Genomic DNA, 21,281 nt, shown 5'->3' with positions numbered 1-21,281 from the left:
TTTGATGGGACCGTCGGTCGACAGACATTTTCAGGTCTCTCCAGAGATGTTCGAATGGGTTCAAGTCAGGGCTCTGGCTGGGCCACTCAAGGACATTCACAGAGTTGTCCCTATGCCACTCCTGTGTTGTCTTGGCTGTGTGCTTAACGTCATTGTCTTGTTCGAAGATGAACCCTTGGCCCAATCTGAGGTACAGAGCACTCTGGATCAGGTTTTCATTAAGAATATCTCTGTACTTTGCTCCATTCATCTTTCCCTCAACCCTGACCAGTCTCCCTATCCCAGCCGATGAAAAACATCCCCGCTGCATGATGCTGCCACCACCATGCTTCACTGTAGGGATGGTATTGGGCAGGTAATGAGCAGTGCCTGGTTTGCTTCAGACATGACCATTAGAATGGAGGCCAAAAAGTTAAATCTTGGTTTCATCAGACCACAGAATTTTGTTTCTCACAGTCTGAGAGTCCTTTAGGTGCTTTTTTCAAAATCCAGGTGGGATTTCATGTGTCTTTTGCAGAAGAGACGCTTCTTTCTGGCCACACTGCCATAAAGCCCAGATTGCTGGAGTGCTGCAGTGATGGTTGACGTTCTGGAAGTATCCCCTATCTGAACACAGGATCTTTGATGCTCAGAAAGAGTACCCATTGGGTTCTCAGTCATCTGGTCCTGGTTCTTCCAAACTTCTTGCATTCAAGAGTTATGGAGGCCACTGTGCTCTTGGGAACTTTCAGTGCAGCTGTAATGACGGGGGTAGGGAAACGGACAAGTGAGCCCTAATCTACCCGCCACTCTGTCCCTGCCTACTTGCAACGACCCGCCCTAGGCGACGGGGTACAACTGGGCGGCGGTCCCTACGCTCAGTAAGTGCACGAGACAAACAGACAAGGGAACACAAAGCAGAGGGAAAGGGGCAGTTGCCCACGGCAACACCGTGAGCAACAAGAGTAGTGAACGAGCCGAGTCAAACCAGGAGTGCACGAGGTACCAAATGCAGAGCAGGAGAGTAGTCAGTAAGCCAGGGTCAGTATGGAGCAGGATCAAATAGTTAGTAGCTGTAGCTGGGCCAGGAAACCACACGAGAAGAATCACAAGCAAAGGAGGAATAGGAAAGGCAGGTATAAATAGACCGAGGGCGGGAGCTAGCTCCGTCTGGCCAGGCTGCGATAGGCTCTCCCACTCCTAAGCCTGCGATCCTGAGTGGTGGAAGATGGAGTCAGTCTCAGAGACATAGACTCAGGTGCAGACTGATTACCTATGGGAGTATACACAGAAGTTGTGCCTGGCAGATCCTTTACAGCAGCAGACATTATTTTGTACCCTTCTGCAGATCTGTGCCTCCACACAATTCTGTCCCTGAGCTCTACAGGCAGTTCTTTCCTCCTCATTACTTGATTTTTGCTCTTATATGCATTGTCAGCTGTGAGACCTCATATAGACAGGGGTGTGTCTTTACAAATCATGTCCAATCAAATGAATTTACCGCAGGTGGACTCCAATCAAGGTGTAGAAACATTTCCAAGATGATCTAGAGAAACGAGAGGCCACCAGAGCTAAATTTCAAGTGTCATAGCAAACGGTTTGAATACTTATCCATGCGAAATTTGAATTTTTCCTTTTTAATACATTTTCAAAAATGTCTAAAATTCTGTTTTCACTTTATCATTATGGGGTGTTGAGTGCTGAAAGATGGGGAACATTTTTTTATTTTAGCACAAGGCCTCAACATAACAAAATGTGAAAAAAGTGAAAGGGTCTGAAGACTTTCTGATTGCACTGTATCTCCCTTTAGACCGGCTTATACTATTTGTACTCCACAGTCAGATCTGAATTTACAAAGAGTTTCATGTCCTGTTCAAGTACCTTATATGCCCCATCAATAGTGATATCTAAGCGCTCTCTGTCTGGGATATACCTAATGCTGCTATTAAAATGTTTTAGACTTGTATTTATTATATACAACAATCATCTGTTCCCAAAAGCAAATATATGACATTGAGATAATATGCTTACTTGGGCTATTATTTAATCTCTCTACAGTTTCAGGTAGTGAAATGAAATTTCAGAGCTATTTCTAGACAAACATGTCTGACATAAGACAGTGATAATGGAGATGAAGGCTAAAGGCTTTCATACTACGGGCAATAATCAATCAGTATGACATAGACTTTTTCCCACTACTTGTTCCATAAAAGCTTCCTCTAAACACTTTCCAGTGTCAAGGTGAAATTGAAAAGCGTTAAATGTTTGTAAGATTTATTTAGACAAAACGTAGACAATTTTTTTTAAGTCATTGTCTATTAGACTAATACAATGTCTATTATAATATAATGAGCACAGAAATTCTATCAGAGCAATAAACTGTAAACCGATGTAAAAAAAAAGTGATATGTCATAGATTGGGGTTAATCCGGTATCTTCATTTGGCTTAGCAGGGCACATAAACGTCATAGAGTGGGGTGTAATGTAACATTACATTTCCCCTGCAGCGACTTGTTGAGATGAAACAGCCTCTTTAATGGAAATACATAACTGGCAAAAGTTTGTGGAATAATTATTTTTGCACTAAATGAGTTTGCAACAAGGCCTCATGCTTTGGCACACTGAGTCGCCATGGTTCCGTATTAAGGAGCTGTTGGCACTTTATGTGATGCCAGATGGTGCCTCTGTGCTATACCGTATTCTCTCCTAGAAGCATTATAGAATACCCAACCAATACGGCATGTAAACATTCCGCAATTGTTTTTCAAATCCATAAGAAAAAACTCGATGTGCAAACATATAAAATTGGAGCCACATGGGGATACAGGGGACATTTGCAAGAGCCGCATAGGGCATGGTAAAAGCATCCATATAATTAACATACAGTACTCTTGTTCCAGAGCACTGATTCTGAGGACAGCAGTGGTAACAGTGGGATGGGTTGTTTCTTTACATACGCTCGTCTGCATAGTTGCGATACGTTCATAGGAATCTATGTAAATAACCTGTGAATGTGACAGAATGTGCATATATTGGCATATGTTTCATCCATGTAGGTAGAATATGTACATAGATCTGTATGGACAAATCCGACATTTGTGGACTAGCATATACAACACACAACTCTGTTCTCACTGCAGGTTCAAGATCGGTGTTTGGACAAAATCAGAGTAAAATTTACATTGCCACATGTGTATTATTTTATCAATATGAATAGAAATTTATAGAAAGTTAGCTAGTATATATATATATAAAATTTTGCTATACTTTGATTTATAATCATGTATGTAACGCAACTCTATTTACTATTCCAGGTAAGCAGTAAGAGGTTCCCTACAAGCAATTCTCTGTCGGATTGTGGACCATAAACGGACATGGGCTCTGTTATCCTGAGAGTTATTGTGCTGCTGGCATTTACCGGCCTTGCTATCAGTAAAAATGGTGGAGATTACTTCCATAATCGGACTGATACTATTCCTGATTTTAACAGGACCTTTCCTCAGCGTTCAATGAGACCAAACAGCACCATTATCTGGTGCCCTGAGAGGACTAAAATCAGTCATGTCTTCAAGTACATAAACACTACATTATCTTGTGCTATTTTCATCATTGGGATGGTGGGGAATGCAACTCTTCTCAGAATAATCTACCAAAACAAGTGCATGAGGAACGGACCAAATGCCCTGATAGCCAGCCTGGCACTTGGAGACCTTATCTACATTGTGATTGACATTCCCATTATTGTGTTTAAGGTAAGACAATTCTTAAGAGATTTTTGTACTTCTGTCAGGCGTGGTTTCCAGTGGGAGTCTCCTTGCCTGCTCATACAGTGTCACAAACAGGTTTGAAAAATTTGCTAAGTGAGCTGTCCCTAAGAAGATAATTGAAAAGCGATATATATTTTTAATAACTGTGCCCTTCTGAGATATCCATTGGTGATGTCACACACAGAGACTGTTCCTATAGTTTTTATTACTAAAATTCTCTGTACAATGCTTCACTAACGCCTGGTGGTCAGCTGGTATCTCCAGGAGAAGCCACGTCTGGTAAGACATACAATGTAGTATTACATGACAGCCCTTCAAATTAATGGCTGTCCATGTAATGCATGGATGGCCTGGGTCCGCCAGTGAAGTAGCTGCTCTTACAGGGTAGTTCCCCTTTCGGGCTCATTGAGGGAGTCTTGAACGGGGAATCCCCTCTATGGCGTTTCTATGCTTTAATAGGGCATATAAACAGGGGTTATCTTCATGATACATCCCCTTAGAAATACAGTGATTCATCTAATGTTTTCACGGATTAAGTGCACTATGGAGCTTAGAATCAAATATCTCAAGTATAGCCAAACACATACAAACATACCTATTTTCCCCTACCAGTTTGAATTAGGGCAAAACAGGATAAACCTGTTAGGGATCTGCCAGGTACTTCATCTAGCTACACTCCTGGGATTAATCAATCCACACCTGAGGCCAGACCTGTTCGACTGACACCTTCTCCCACCAACCAGGGTGGCAGGCTCAGGAGTGGGAGAGCCTATCGCGGCCTGGTCTCTCGGAGTTAGCTCCGCCCCCTGCCCTTTATTACCTGCCCTGTGCTCTCCCTCAGTGCTTGTAATTCTTTTGGATTCCTGGCCCCACTGCTGCTTGCTCCAGCCTGCTTCTGCCGTGCTTCTGCCTTGCTGCAGTTCTGCTTGACCTGCTTTGCTTGCCCTGGCTTGCTTCTGTCTCCGTGTCCGCTCGGGTGTACTCACTTCGTCCTGGTCCTGACTGTTCGTTCGCCGCCCCGTTTCCCGTGGCGTTCCGTGGCTACTGCCCCTTCCCTTGCGTGTTCCCTGTTTGTCTTCCTGTGCACTTAGCCAGCGTAGGGACCGCCGCCCAGTTGTACCTCGTCGCCTAGGGCGGGTCGTTGCAAGTAGGCAGGGACAGGGCGGTGGGTAGATTAGGGCTCACTTTCCCTTCACCTCCTTCCTGCCATTACATAATTACAAGCCCTTACCTAGTCTACCATTTCTCCTACGCTGACGCTATCATGGACCCCCTTGAGACCCTGACCCAGCAGATGCAGGGCCTCTCCCTACAGGTCCAGGCCCTGGCCCAAAGGGTCAATCAGGGTGACGCTGCTTTAGTAGTACCCCTCACCTCACCTCTAGAACCCGACCTCAAGTTACCTGACCGGTTTTCAGGGGACCGTAAGACGTTTCTCTCCTTCCGGGAGAGTTGCAGACTGTATTTCCGCCTAAAGCCCCACTCCTCAGGTTCCGAGAACCAGCGGGTGGGTATCATCATATCCCGACTTCAGGAAGGGCCCCAAGAGTGGGCCTTCTCCTTGGCTCCTGACGCCCCTGAACTTTCCTCTGTTGATCGTTTTTTCTCTGCCCTCGGACTCATTTACGACGAGACTGACAGGACTGCTTTAGCCGAGAGTCAGCTGGTGACCTTACGTCAGGGTAGAAGACCGGTTGAGGAATACTGTTCTGATTTTAGGAAGTGGTGCGTAGCTTCTCAGTGGAACGATCCGGCCCTAAGGTGCCAGTTTAGGTTAGGATTATCTGACGCCCTGAAGGATCTGCTGGTTAGCTACCCCTCGCCTGACTCCCTTGACCAGGTTATGGCCCTAGCAGTACGACTTGACCGACGTCTCAGGGAACGTCAGCTAGAACGCTTCAGTGTGCTCCCCTCTGACTTTTCTGCGATTCCCCCCGAGGTCCCGCCTCCTCGCCCCTCCACGGAGGACTCGGAGGTACCTATGCAACTCGGGGCCTCCATGTCCCCTCGACAACGTAGGGAGTTTCGCAGAATGAATGGTCTCTGCTTCTACTGTGGGGACGACAAGCATCTACTGAACACCTGTCCCAGGCGCAAGAATAAGAAGCCGGAAAACTTCCGCGCCTAAGTGATCATCGGGGAGGTCACTTGGGCGCACAGGTATTTCCCGTTAATGTGAAACGCAATAAAATTTTGCTTCCCTTTCAGGTCTCGTTTGCTGGCCGGTCTGCCACGGGCAGTGCTTTCGTGGATTCTGGCTCATCTGCTAATATCATGTCTGTGGAATTTGCTATGTCTCTAAAGATGCCTTGTATTGATTTACCTTATCCTATCCCTGTAGTAGGAATCGACTCAACACCCCTTGCTAATGGTTATTTTACTCAGCATACTCCTGTTTTTGAACTCCTGGTTGGCTCCATGCATTTGGAGCAGTGCTCTGTACTGGTGATGCAGGGATTATCGTCTGATCTGGTTTTAGGCCTTCCCTGGTTGCAGTTGCATAATCCCACATTTGATTGGAATACTGGGGATCTCACCAAATGGGGTAATGAATGTCTGATGTCATGTCTTTCTGTTAACTCTATTTCTCCCCGGGAGGAGGTAAACACACTTCCTGAGTTTGTTCAGGACTTCGCCGATGTGTTTTCTAAGGAGGCCTCCGAGGTGTTGCCCCCCCATAGAGATTACGATTGCGCTATCGATTTGGTGCCTGGTGCCAAGCTTCCTAAGGGTAGGATATTTAATCTTTCATGTCCTGAACGTGAAGCCATGAGGGTGTATATCCAAGAATGCCTGGCCAAGGGTTTCATTCGCCCCTCGACTTCTCCTGTAGGTGCTGGCTTCTTCTTCGTGGGGAAGAAGGATGGTGGTCTTAGGCCGTGCATTGATTATCGTAACCTGAATAAGGTCACCGTAAGGAACCAGTACCCACTTCCTTTGATTCCGGATCTTTTTAATCAGGTTCAGGGAGCCCAATGGTTTTCTAAGTTCGATCTACGGGGGGCATATAACCTTATCCGCATCAAAGAGGGGGATGAGTGGAAAACTGCGTTCAACACACCCGAGGGTCATTTCGAATACCTGGTCATGCCCTTTGGGTTGTGTAATGCCCCTGCTGTCTTCCAGAATTTTATTAATGAAATCCTGAGAGAATACCTGGGTAATTTTCTTGTTGTGTACCTTGATGACATACTGGTGTTTTCCAAGGACTGGTCCTCCCACGTGGAGCATGTCAGGAAGGTGCTCCAGGTCCTTCGGGAGAATAATCTGTTTGCTAAGACTGAAAAATGTGTCTTTGGGGTACAGGAGATACCATTTTTAGGGCAAATCCTCACTCCTCATGAATTCCGCATGGACCCTGCCAAGGTTCAAGCTGTGGCGGAATGGGTCCAACCTGCCTCCCTTAAGGCGTTACAGTGTTTTTTAGGGTTCGCCAACTATTACAGGAGATTTATTGCCAACTTCTCGGTCGTCGCTAAGCCTCTTACGGACCTTACCCGCAAGGGTGCCGATGTCCTCCATTGGCCCCCTGAGGCCGTCCAGGCCTTTGAGACTCTCAAGAAGTGCTTTATCTCGGCCCCCGTGCTGATTCAGCCCAACCAAGAGGAGCCATTTATTGTGGAGGTTGACGCTTCCGAGGTGGGAGTGGGGGCCGTCTTGTCCCAGGGTACCAGCTCCCTCACCCATCTCCGCCCCTGTGCTTACTTCTCTAGGAAGTTTTCGCCCACGGAGAGTAACTATGATATTGGCAACCGCGAACTTCTAGCCATTAAATGGGCTTTTGAGGAGTGGCGGCACTTCCTGGAGGGGGCCACACACCAGGTAACGGTCCTTACGGATCACAAGAATCTGGTTTTCCTAGAATCGGCCCGGAGGCTTAATCCTAGACAAGCTCGGTGGGCACTATTCTTTACCAGATTTAATTTCTTGGTTACCTATAGGGCTGGGTCCAAGAATATTAAGGCTGACGCTCTGTCACGTAGTTTCATGGCCAATCCTCCTTCCGAGAAGGATCCCGCTTGTATTTTACCCCCTGGTATAATCGTCTCTGCCACGGATTCTGATTTAGCTTCTGATATCGCGGCTGATCAGGGTGCAGCTCCCGGGAACGTCCCTGGGGACAAACTGTTTGTTCCCCTGCAATACCGGCTGAGGGTACTCAGGGAAAACCATGACTCCGCTCTATCCGGTCATCCTGGCTTCTTGGGCACCAAACACCTCATTACCAGAAACTATTGGTGGCCTGGGTTGCCTAAAGATGTTAGGGCTTACGTCGCCGCTTGTGAGGTTTGTGCTAGGTCCAAAACCCCTAGGTCCCGACCTGCGGGCCTACTACGTTCCTTGCCCATTCCCCAGAGACCTTGGACCCATATCTCCATGGATTTTATCACCGATTTGCCTCCATCTCAGGGCAAGTCGGTGGTGTGGGTGGTAGTCGACCGCTTCAGCAAGATGTGCCACTTTGTGCCCCTTAAGAAGCTACCTAACGCCAAGACGTTAGCTTCTTTGTTTGTGAAACACATCCTGCGTCTCCATGGGGCCCCAGTCAATATCGTTTCTGACAGAGGGGTACAATTTGTTTCCTTATTTTGGAGAGCTTTTTGTAAAAAGTTGGAGATTGATCTGTCCTTCTCTTCCGCCTTCCATCCCGAAACCAATGGCCAAACGGAAAGGACCAACCAATCCCTGGAACAATATTTAAGGTGTTTCATCTCTGACTGTCAATTCGATTGGGTCTCATTCCTTCCCCTTGCTGAATTTTCCCTGAATAACCGGGTCAGTAACTCGTCAGGGGTCTCCCCGTTTTTCTGTAATTTCGGGTTTAACCCTAGGTTCTCCTCCGTCTCCCCTGGTTGTTCCAATAATCCTGAGGTAGAGGAGGTTCATCGGGAACTGTGCACTGTCTGGGCCCAGGTTCAGAAGAACCTAGAGGCGTCCCAGAGCGCACAAAAGATTCAGGCGGATAGTAGACGTTCTGCTAACCCCCGGTTTGTCGTCGGGGATTTGGTCTGGTTGTCGTCCAGGAACTTGCGCCTTAAGGTCCCGTCCAGGAAGTTTGCTCCCCGATTTATTGGACCTTATAAGATCATTGAAGTCCTCAACCCTGTATCCTTCCGTCTGGAGCTCCCCCCATCCTTTCGCATACATGACGTCTTCCATGCCTCCCTCCTTAAACGCTGCTCCCCGTCCTGGTCCCCCTCGAGGATACCTCCTGTTCCCGTTCTCACCCCTGAGGGGGTGGAATTCGAGGTGGCCAAGGTTATGGACAGTAGGATGGTCCAGGGCTCCCTCCAGTACCTGGTCCATTGGAGAGGATACGGGCCGGAGGAGAGGACTTGGGTACCTGCCCGTGATGTTCACGCTGGGGTATTTATCAGGAGGTTCCACCTCCTCTTCCCCACTAAACCGGGTCCCCTTAGTAAGGGTCCGGTGGCCCCTCATAAAAGGGGGAGTACTGTTAGGGATCTGCCAGGTACTTCATCTAGCTACACTCCTGGGATTAATCAATCCACACCTGAGGCCAGACCTGTTCGACTGACACCTTCTCCCACCAACGAGGGTGGCAGGCTCAGGAGTGGGAGAGCCTATCGCGGCCTGGTCTCTCGGAGTTAGCTCCGCCCCCTGCCCTTTATTACCTGCCCTGTGCTCTCCCTCAGTGCTTGTAATTCTTTTGGATTCCTGGCCCCACTGCTGCTTGCTCCAGCCTGCTTCTGCCGTGCTTCTGCCTTGCTGCAGTTCTGCTTGACCTGCTTTGCTTGCCCTGGCTTGCTTCTGTCTCCGTGTCCGCTCGGGTGTACTCACTTCGTCCTGGTCCTGACTGTTCGTTCGCCGCCCCGTTTCCCGTGGCGTTCCGTGGCTACTGCCCCTTCCCTTGCGTGTTCCCTGTTTGTCTTCCTGTGCACTTAGCCAGCGTAGGGACCGCCGCCCAGTTGTACCTCGTCGCCTAGGGCGGGTCGTTGCAAGTAGGCAGGGACAGGGCGGTGGGTAGATTAGGGCTCACTTTCCCTTCACCTCCTTCCTGCCATTACAAAACCCTTTGATGATCTTCAAGACCCCTCTGCTGAAAAGTATTAATACTAATTATAATGCCATCTTTAGAATACGTTGACATGCCAATTTTTCAGTTATGTAAACTTGCAGTTAAAATATAATAATTCAATGTTGAAATGTCATCCGTTTAAATGTAAGTAGGCATTGTAATATTGTAATATTGTGGTAGAACATTTTTCCGTTTTTTATAAAAAAGTTGTGGCGAAACGCTCTCTATGTCTCTGATGAGGGAAGATTGTGGTGCAGATACAATCTACTATGACTGTTGAAAACAAACCATATCTGTGGATAGCATAGAAATAAAAGTGCTATATTTGTTTTGTCATATAAAGTTGAGAGATCTTTAAGATTGTCTGAAGATGAGGTGAGGGGTCAGCCATCTGGTAAAATAACAACTTGCACAGGAATAGAGAGTCTGTAAGCCTACATCTTTTTGGGAGGAATATAATAATCGTGATGGCCTCCATTGATTTCTATGGACACCGCCATTCCTTCGGAGCAGAGAAATGTGTTTGATGTGGATCCGAGCGCATTAGAGGAGGGGCCATATTGAGGGAAATCCTATATTAACCCCTCAAACCCTAATGAGCATTCCGAAACAGGTTGTTTGAAACAGACAACACCTTAAAGTGATACTGTATCCTAAGTCGTCTCAACAACCTTGTCATGCGCTGCTGATGTGTTTGTTTTTAGTTTGTTTCTTAGTTTATTTTATTAGGCAGAGCTCCTCATAGTAAAAATAATACCTCATTCACATCTGCAACAGTATTTCCATTGTTCTGCTTCATCAGAGGCGCAGAACAACAAAAATGTCGGAATCGCCTGTTCCGTTGTATGACGGACACCATCGGCACCTGATGGAACCCATTGACTTTAATAGGTTCCGTCAGGTTGCCGTCGGGGCGTCTGTGTATTTTCCGGTATTTTTAGGCGGATCTGCGATGGAGGCCACTAACAGAGCCACCAACGCAGATGTGAACCAGGCCTAAAGCTCACATCTATACAGCGCTGCACTATATTATAATAATAATAATAATAATAATAATAAAAGTAACATGAACTAAAAGTGGAAGAGAACATACATTAAGTTAATATTGTTGACTAGAGTAAAATGGAAGTATTAATACTGTAGAACACGTCATTCATTTTTTCTTGCAAGCTTCTACAGTATGATCTCTGTTTCTGTAAGTGCAATCAGAATGTTTATAGTAACCATGATTTTGGCCATAGCAGTATCAGTTCACATCTGAGTAGATGACAAAACATCATGTCAGTGTAAGAGGTCGTGGAGGCCACATCTGTAATAGGTTAACATTTACCTAACATATGGAGATCATTTTCACAGGGCATCAGCTGACATGTCAGACTCAGATTTATTACAACCCCTCATGTTTAGCAATGTTCTCTTTTTTCTTTTTATTTAGCAGCACATATATAATATTTATGATCATTTGTAAAATGTTCACAAAAAGTCATTGAAAGGAATGTCTTGTTTACCAAAAAGTTAGCTTTTTTTATTATCCAGATAGATGTTATTCAGTTACAATTGTATTTCGAGATCACAAATAGAACGGGGCAGATGTACTACTGTGTCTAATAAGTCTAAAAATTTGCCAAATTTTGGCGCAATTTGGTGCAATTTTGATGTTTGCTTCTCACTAGACACTTTTGAAAAGTGTCACAAAAAGGGCGCTTAGTGTTGCTGGGAAGGGACGTGACTTATCAGAAAGTGTGTGACTTAAAATGCCCCAAAGTGCGCCAAAAACTAGCACAAAATTTTGGCCCAAAAAAAAGCCAAATCAAAGGTGGTATAAGGAAGAGAAAAGTGTCTAACAGGTCATGCAAGACGTGCCAAAATAATCACACAGCGGGCACCACTGTGATATATTTGGCACATTTTGTGACTGCCTGGTCTAAGTTTATGCTGTCAAACTATTTGACAGCAATAGTAAATGTGGGCCAATATGTTTATCACAAGCAAGGGCAAGAAAAAATATTTTACTATATTAGAGCAATATCTTTGATAAAAGTTGCATTAGGGTATTACAGGCAAATTGACCAAAGATGTCTGAATATGAGCAGCCGTTGAATCATTTCTTTCATTAGTTGTCCATTTTCAGGGAAATACAACATCCAAACCATAAGGTAGCTCCAAGCTTATATAATATATTGCATATACATGCATCGAATTTGTATACCTAAGTACTGTACACCCACATATTCATGCTTAATAATGCATTACGCTATACCGAGTGGATAATGAGCTTTTTAGAATAATCTGAGACCAACACAAACTGCTGTAAAGTTACTAGACGTGAAATACTTAACTAAATGCTTTCAATGTATCAGGCGTTCCAAAATAGGGAATGTCCAAAGCATTCTGAGGCTGGTCGTGTTTTGAACACAGTTGAAAAACACATCTGAATGACCGGAGCCACTGTGCATTTAATCAGATCAGTACCAAATCGAAATAAATACTTGCAACGTTAATGAAAAATAGTTGAAATGTTAAAACTTTAATTCATCCTTCTTCATAAAGTACAAAGTAATCTTGGACTGAGAGAATTCATAGAAAGATCTGAGATACATTGAGAATTTCACATAGGTTCACATTGTTACTTTGTAATTGTTTTCATTAGTTCCCAGCTCTAGTTATTGACAGAGGGATCATTGACTGAGGAAGTTCTCTTGAACTTTTTACAAGTGGTAGGTCAGATATCATTACTAGCATGCTTGGAGATCACATTCTATTAAGGCAAGTTGCATACAATGCAGGACCTGTTTAATTTTAAGTCTACAAGTTACCTCATTTTCACTTTAGTTCTAAAAATTAAAAGGGAAGATAATGTTGTCCATGTAGAAAAAGATTATGTAAATGTGCAATAGTTGTATACTTAAAATTAAAAATACGTTTTTAATTTAACCAAAGTATCAGACGTCTAGTAAAACGGTTTACCAAATTGTTCCATGTATGCTAGTTTAAGCGCACTGAGAGTACTTGTCGGTTTCTATCATCTCCATTTATTTTAATAGTAAGGTGATCACCTCTCTACTTAAAATGGGGACATGGACTTGTTTGTTGTTGACGTGGGGGGCCCTAACTGTTGGATCGCAAAAGATGTCATTTTTATTACACCTGAAGGGTCATTTTAAAAACAACAGAGAAAGAAAAATTTGGGAATTCATGATGATGATAAAATTCCAGGTCATTGACACAAGGCCTCAATCTAACACCAGGATTTATGAGCCACTACATGGCCACACGTCACGTCCCCCATCAGACTGACTCCAGATGCCTTAACTCCTAAGTCATCACCCCTATAACCTCAGTTTTATTGCCCCGGCTTATCTTAATGATGTATCACTTCATGTACTAATTGTCTTTGTGTAACATCTAAATGTTGTGCTTTTTTCTAAGTCATTCATTTGTAAATAGCCTGAAGGAGCCTCTGCGCTCTGAAAGCTGCATATAGAACTTTTATGGCATACCTATTATACTTTTGTCTTTTTTGACACAAAAGTATTTAACATTTCATATTGTCTCTGGCTAACACGGTACTACACTATTTTTTATTACACCTGAAAAATGTATCACAAAAGTCACCTTTTGCAAATCCCACTGAAAAGTATCACTATCCAAAAATGTATAGGCATAGGGTAGAATATACAGTAGAATATTAGCAAATACCGCATTAGTCTAAATCTAATCTTTTTTTAGGGCTTTAATAGCAGAGGTGTAACTTTAGGCTCCTGGGCCCCAGAAACACCTAAGCAAGAAAATCAAACTTTTTCAACTCTTGCTCCAAATGTCCACATGTTTTGACCCTGACCCCCAGCTTTTTTTCATACATTAAAATATCATGCTGCTATTTTTATTTATTTTTTAACGAATCATCGAACAACATAACATGAAATCTTTATGCCTGGGTAATACAGCTGCAGGCAGCCCATCTTTGTTTATGATGATGTGTGTGTGTGTGTGTGTGTGTGTGTGTGTGTGTGTGTGTGTGTGTGTGTGTGTGTGTGTGTGTGTGTGTGTGTGTGTGTGTGTGTGTGTGTGTGTGTGTGTGTGTGTGTTGTTCTTTAGGTATCAGTTTGGCAACAAAGCTGAGGGGGATTTCAAAGTTTATGCATTCTACATTCCGAGTTCATACAGGGCAAGCTATCAATCAGTGCTTTAGGGGGGGGGCGAATTCAGACTCAAAGGATACAGTAACCTAGACTAGATAACATTGTAGCATAATTTCAGCTATGAGAAGTATTAGGTCTGTACAGATTTGTTTAGCCTCTGGATGTAAATGAGAATTACAAATTGAAATTATATTAGAAAGTAGCTTAAAATGTATCTAACTTTTCAAAATAAGCTGTCATATGTGTGTAAATGAGGAATAACACAATTGTGGCCATTGTATGATTTGTACTGTGCATGTTTTACCAGTATTACCCTCTGCAGGCTCTCGCTCTAATTCTTAGTTGTCTCTGAGCTAATGGGTTGAGCCTAACTGCTATCATGTCTTCTATATACAGCACACATAGAAAAGGAGAATCCTGCTCTCCTATCTCTATCTATCATATATAGAAGCAGCAGCAGCATGGAGGAGACTATACAGCAGTAATGAGCAGTGTATCTGAGAATCCAGCACTGGGGTGAGACAGTAACACTTACCAGGTAGCTGCTGCAGCATCTGTCTGTATCTTTCTCCCTCTGTTCCTTCCTCCCCTCTCCATAAACTTGTATTGGTAGGCAGTGAAGAGACACATCCCCACCTTCTACAGTCCATCTGTAACTAGGGATGGATTTTGCTTGACAACAGGGGGTGGACAGCAGATTACAGGAAGGAAAACACTTAGGCTTCATTCACATCTGTGTTGGGTACCCGTTCTGATGTTCACCGGATCCGTTACCATTGAAATCAATGGTGATGGAAACAGAAACCTCTGGTTTCCGTTCGTGTCAGTTTGTGTCTGTTCAGGGTCCCGTTCTGATGGAAACCTCCGACGGAACATCAGAACGGACCCCAACGCAGATGTGAACGAAGCCTTAGTGGCAGTAACTTCACACATAATTTGCATGGATAAAACAACTAAATGTTAACAGTAAGTAAAATACAAAGTTAATTTGTATCAGGTATACTATTAGAGTAGCATAAGTTGTTTGAGAAGTTAGGCCCTGTTCATACTGAGTTTTTTGCAGGCAGAAAAATTTGCCTCAAAATTCCGGACCTGCCTGCACCGCGTTTGCCGCGTTTTTCCGCGTGGTTTTTCAGCCGCGGCCATTGAGCGCCACGGGCAAAAAATGCAGCGAAAAACACTTTCTCTGCCTCCCATTAATGTCAATGGGAGGACAGAGACGGAAATGCCCGAAGAAAGGGCATGTTGCTTCTTTTTCCGGCGAGCATTTTTTTCCACTCGTGGGAAAAAACGCCTCCGCCTCCCATTGAAATTAATGGAAGGTCGTTTTTGGCTGTTTTTTTGCTGCGGTTTCCTACACCGTTTTCACGTAAAACAAAAACTCTGTGTGAACAGGGCCTTAGTGTTTATTTAAAAGGGTTGTCCAGTTTGAACAACCCCTGTTCACATACATAGTTCTCTGATAAGATCAGATACTATTGCTGAGAGAAGCACAGAAGCTTATAGGAAGCATTACAGAGCACCCATTGAAATCAATGAGACGTCAGTGCGACGCATGGAGCAGGTGAACCCTCCAGAGAGAGAGTGAGAAATTTTTTGTAGTGCGTCTTCACTCTCCGAACAGGGGACCCACCTCTATTACATTCAGATGAACGAATAAGGCATAAGAAATACGTTGTCTGAGGTAGATAACCCTTTAACTCTACAATATATAAAAGTTTAAGGCCATGTTCACACAGAGTATTTTTGGCGCTGATGTTTACACGGAAACCGCGGTAGAGGCCTTTTTTGCCTGCTCACAGAAAAAAAAAGTGTAAATAAACGTTAATAAATTGACCGGTGATGCGGGATTTAAATCCGCAACATGTCAATTTAGGCTGCGTTTTCGTTGATTTTCCATTGCGGGTTTTCCCCATTGAATACTATGGGGATGCAAAACCCGCAACAAAAAGCTATGTGTTTTGCGACATTGCGGCGGAATCGCAGCGATTCCTGCGCAAAAATAGCAACTTCGGGGAAAACAAAATCATACTACCCAGAACTCTCTGTTTTATCCCATGTGACTGCTGCAGCCAATCACAGACGGCAGTGTCACATAGCCTGCAACGTCACCATAGGAGGCCGGACTACGCGCAGAGATATCGACTTTTTTTTTTCTCCCAGTGCTGCATTTCGCAGCGGAAATTCTGTTTAAAAAACAATGTAGTGCGGTTTTTCAGACAAAAAGCACTGCAGGCTCCAGGTCGCATACGCTGTACAGTTTTTACGCAGCATATCCAACCCGTGGGAACCCAGCCTAAAAGTGCAAACACATGTAGCGGCTGCAGTGCGGCCAAATGCTGGGTCGACATGCAGTTTTACCACAAATTGGCATGGTTTTTAAGTGATTGTCAATGTCCACGTGTTTTTGCAGGTAAATTTAACCTGCAAAAAATGCGCGGACATTAACAACTATTTAAAACCTTTTCTGTTTGGTGTTCGGCCGCATAGTGGGTGCTAAATATATGTCTGTACCCTTATTGTTCACAGAATAATGAATGTTAGTTATTTCATAATAAACACGAGATACATTTCGATAAGCCACAAAGGCCAATTGCATCTGCTGTTGTGAACACCAATGTAAACTTACATATATTATCTATATTTGATTGTCCAAGGGTCAAATTTTGATAAATATTATTTGAATATATAGAAATAAAAAAACAAAGTTTTGAGTGTGATGCAAATGTGATGCAAAAATTCTGGGATTGATCAATACAATTTAATTTGTGATTTGAGAATTAAAGGGGTTTTTCCATCAGAGACATTTCAAGCCTGAGAAAGGCCCTTCACTTGTCGCGGGTCGAAACGTTGCCATTTTTTACTGGATGTTTGACCAATAAAAGAACATATTGATTGAAATTTGGGAGACGTGTGCTGCTGTTAAACCATGCTATTTCTGAGAATTACATTACGTCAGACTGGGTTTGTCTGATTTTACAGCGTGACACCGCTCCTGATATCAGGATTTGTGCTGCTTCAAATACTTTATTTTTTGGATTACATCCACAGAATATGTCATAAATGTCAGATAGATTCTGGTCCCACCTCTGGGACAAGCACCTATCTCTAAGCCCTCTTCTGCCGCTCTATCTTGCGGCTGAAGCAGGAGATTTCTGACCATAAAGAAGAAATCAGCGTAGCTCACTGAGCTACGCTGTTTTCGGAAGTCCCATAGAACTGAATGGTAGTTACAGAAACAGCGTTGCTTGCATGCTACACTGCTTCCATAACTGCCATTCACTACTATGGGACTTACGGAAACAGTGTAGCTAAGTGAGAATTACTGGTTTTACTACGCTGTTTTCGTAACTCCCGACCATATAGTCGGGAAGTGGCCAGGAGGCAGCGGGAGCAGAAAAAGCTAGAACGGGGTTTAGGGGGCCCCGTTCTAGAGATAAGTGTGGGTTCCAGAGGTGGGACCCGCATCTATCTATCCTGTGGATATGTCATAAATGTCCCTAATGGGAAAACCCCTTTAAACTGCACTCATTTGTATAACAAAAATGATCTTTCACATATGAAAGAACTAGTGTCCGGAGTAAAAGTGAGTGGGCATAACTTACATTGTGTAGAGATAAAACAATTTTACTGAAGTCACTCATGTATAATATGTGTCTATTACATAGTTGACATGTTCTGCTAAAGTTTATCTTCATGACCCACCAATATGTGTTCTCATATTTGATCTGTGAAAGCTTCTATTGTATCATTTAGTGATTCAAAATAAAACACCAGGACCCGTGAGATTGGGATACTTCTATCACTGAAGACTTTTGTTCTAACTATATTAACCCTACTTCCCCTACAATAGCAGCAGTGAATAATACATACAGTATCCACAATGTCTCCAGGGAAAAAAGGAGTCGTACAAGTGTCCAAGTCACACACCTCAGGCTGACCATTATGCATGATGATGACTTTGATTTGATAATTTCATTATGGTAGTAATAATAATAATAGTGTAATGATGGGGTAGGGAGACAGACAGGTGAGCCCTAATCTACCCGCCACTCAGTCCCTGACTACTTGCAACGACCCGCCCTAGGCGACGGGGTACAACTGGGCGACGGTCCCTACACTCAATAGGTGCACGACAGACAAACAGACAAGGGTACAAAGAAGCCGGGGAAATGGGGAAGTTGCCCACGGGAACACCGTGAGCAACAAGCGAGGAAAACGAGCCGAGTCAAACCAGGAGATGAGCGAGGTACAAAACGCAGAGCAGAAGAGTGGTCAGTAAAGCCAAGGTCAATAACAAGCAGAGGGTCAGTAGTTCAAGAAGCTGCAGCAGGGACAGGAAACCAGCAGAGAAGAATCACAAGCAAAGGAGGAACAGGAAAGGCAGGTATAAAATAGACAGAGGGCGGGAGCTAGCTCTGTCTGGCCAGGCTGTGATAGGCTCTCCCACTTCTAAGCCTGCCATCCTGAGTGGTGGAAGATGGAGTCAGTCTCACAGACATAGAAGCAGGTGCAGACTGATTACCTATGGGCGTTGACACAGAAGCTGTGTCTGGCAGATCCTTTACAGTACCCCCCCTTTTATGAGGGGCCACCGGACCCTTTCTAGGTGGACCTGGTTTATTGGGGAAACGAAGGTGGAACCTCCTGACCAATACCCCAGCGTGAACATCCCGGGCGGGTACCCAAGTCCTCTCCTCCGGCCCGCATCCTCTCCAATAGACCAGGTACTGGAGGGAGCCTTGGACCATCCTGCTGTCCACAATCTTGGCCACCTCGAATTCTACCCCCTCAGGGGTGAGAACAGGGACCTGAGGTTTCCTCGAGGGAGCCAAGGACGGGGAGCAGAATTTAAGGAGGGAGGCATGAAACACGTCGTGTACTCGAAAAGACGGGGGCAACTCCAGTCGGAAGGAGACAGGGTTGTGGACTTCAATGACCTTGTACGGCCCTATAAACCGGGGAGCAAACTTCTTGGACGGGACTTTAAGGCGCAAATTCTTTGACGATAGCCACACCAGATCCCCGACCACAAACAAGGGGTTAGCAGAACGTCTTCTATCTGCCTGAGTCTTTTGTATGCTCTGGGATGCCTCTAGGTTCTTCTGAACCTGGGCCCAGACTGCACAGTTCCCGATGAACGACCTCTACCTCGGGATTGTTGGAACTACCAGGTGAAACGGAGGAGAACCGTGGATTAAGCCCAAAATTACAGAAAAAGGGGGAGACCCCTGACGAGTTACTAACCCGGTTATTAAGGGAAAATTCGGCGAGTGGAATGACCCAATCATATTGACAGTCAGAGATAAAATACCTTAAATATTGTTCTAGAGACTGATTAGTCCTCTCAGTTTGGTCATTAGTTTCAGGATGGAAGGCAGAGGAGAAGGACAGATCAATCTCCAACTTTTTACCGAAGGCTCTCCAAAACAATGAAACAAATTGTACCCCTCTGTCAGAAACAATATTGACAGGGACCCCATGGAGACGCAGGATGTGTTTGACAAACAAGGTAGCTAGCGTCTTAGCATTGGGTAGTTTCTTGAGGGGCACAAAGTGGCACATCTTACTGAAGTGGTCTACTACAACCCACACCACCGACTTGCCTTGAGATGGAGGCAAATCGGTGATAAAATCCATGGAGATATGGGTCCAAGGTCTCTGGGGAATGGGCAAAGAACATAGTAAGCCCGCTGGTCTGGACCTGGGAGTCTTGGACCTAGCACAAACTTCACAAGCGGCGACGTAGGCCTTAACGTCTTTAGGCAACCCAGGCCACCAATAGTTTCTGGCAATGAGGTGCTTGGGTACCCAGGATGCCTGGATGACCAGATAGTGCGGAGTTATGATTTTCCCTAAGTACCCTTAGCCGGAATTGCAGGAGAACAAACAACTTGTTCTCAGGAAGGTTCCCGGGAGCTGAACCTTGATCAGCCGCAATTTCAGAGACTAAATCAGAATCAATAGAGGAAATGATTATACCTGGAGGCAAAACACAAGCAGGATCTTCCTCCAAAGGAGGTATGATGGCAGGAAGGAGGTGAAGGGAAAGTGAGCCCTAATCTACCCACCGCCCTGTCCCTGCCTACTTGCAACGACCCGCCCTAGGCGACGAGGTACAACTGGGCGGCGGTCCCTACGCTGTCTAAGTGCACAGGAAAACAAACAGGGAACACGCAAGGGAAGGGGCAGTAGCCACGGAACGCCACGGGAAACGGGGCGGCGAACGAACAGTCAGGACCAGGACGAAGTGAGTACACCCGAGCGGGCACGGAGACAGAAGCAAGCCAGGGGCAAAGCAAAGCAAAGCAAGTCAAGTCAAGGAGAACTGCAGCAAGGCAGAAGCACGGCAGAAGCAGGCTGGAGCAAGCAGCAGTGGGGCCAGGAATCCAAAAGAATAACAAGCAATGAGGAAGAGAAAACTGCAGGTATAAATGGACAGGGGGCGGAGCTAACTCTGACTGACCAGGCCGCGATAGGCTCTCCCACTCCTGAGCCTGCCACCCTGATTGGTGGGAGCCGGTGTCAGTCTAAGAGGTCTGGCCTCAGGTGTCGACTGATTAACCCTGGGAGTCTCCACAGACGTAGTGCCTGGCAGATCCTTTACAGTACTCCCCCTTTTATGAGGGGCCACCGGACCCTTACTAAGAGGACCCGGTTTAGTGGGGAAGAGAAGGTGGAACCTCCTGACCAATACCCCAGCGTGAACATCTCGAGCAGGTACCCAAGTCCTCTCCTCCGGCCCGTATCCTCTCCAATGGACCAGGTACTGGAGGGAGCCCTGGATCATCCTACTGTCCACAATCTTGGCCACCTCGAATTCCACCCCCTCAGGGGTGAGAACGGGAACAGGAGGTTTCCTAGAGGGGGACCAGGACGGGGAGCAGCGTTTAAGGAGGGAAGCATGAAAGACGTCGTGTATGCGGAAGGATGGGGGCAGCTCCAGACGGAAGGATACAGGGTTGAGGACTTCAATGACCTTATAAGGCCCAATAAATCGGGGAGCAAACTTCCTGGACGGGACCTTAAGGCGCAAGTTCCTGGACGACAACCAGACCAAATCCCCGACGACAAACCGGGGGTTAGCAGAACGTCTACTATCCGCCTGAATCTTTTGTGCGCTCTGGGACGCCTCTAGGTTCTTCTGAACCTGGGCCCAGACAGTGCACAGTTCCCGATGAACATCCTCTACCTCAGGATTATTGGAACAACCAGGGGAGACGGAGGAGAACCTTGGGTTAAACCCGAAATTACAGAAAAACGGGGAGACCCCTGACGAGTTACTGACCCGGTTATTCAGGGAAAATTCAGCAAGGGGAAGGAATGAGACCCAATCGAATTGACAGTCAGAGA

At 45.4% G+C, this 21,281-nt stretch overlaps 1 protein-coding gene across 1 annotated transcript in view; it reads left to right on the top strand.

Moving 5' to 3' along the window:
- EDNRA (endothelin receptor type A) overlaps positions 1-21,281 on the top strand; it is a 76,621-nt gene that overhangs the window by 3,431 nt on the left and 51,909 nt on the right. The window contains exon 2 of the mRNA XM_075860376.1: positions 3,294-3,731. Coding sequence (XP_075716491.1) covers positions 3,354-3,731 — 378 coding nt within the window. The 5' untranslated portion in view covers positions 3,294-3,353. The remainder of the gene's footprint in view (positions 1-3,293; positions 3,732-21,281) is intronic.

This window comes from Rhinoderma darwinii, chromosome 1 (genome assembly GCF_050947455.1).
Source record: "Rhinoderma darwinii isolate aRhiDar2 chromosome 1, aRhiDar2.hap1, whole genome shotgun sequence".
Classification (NCBI taxonomy): domain Eukaryota; kingdom Metazoa; phylum Chordata; class Amphibia; order Anura; family Rhinodermatidae; genus Rhinoderma; species Rhinoderma darwinii.
The sequence above is the reverse complement of the archived record's forward strand: the minus strand, read 5'-3'. Positions and strand labels throughout refer to the sequence as shown.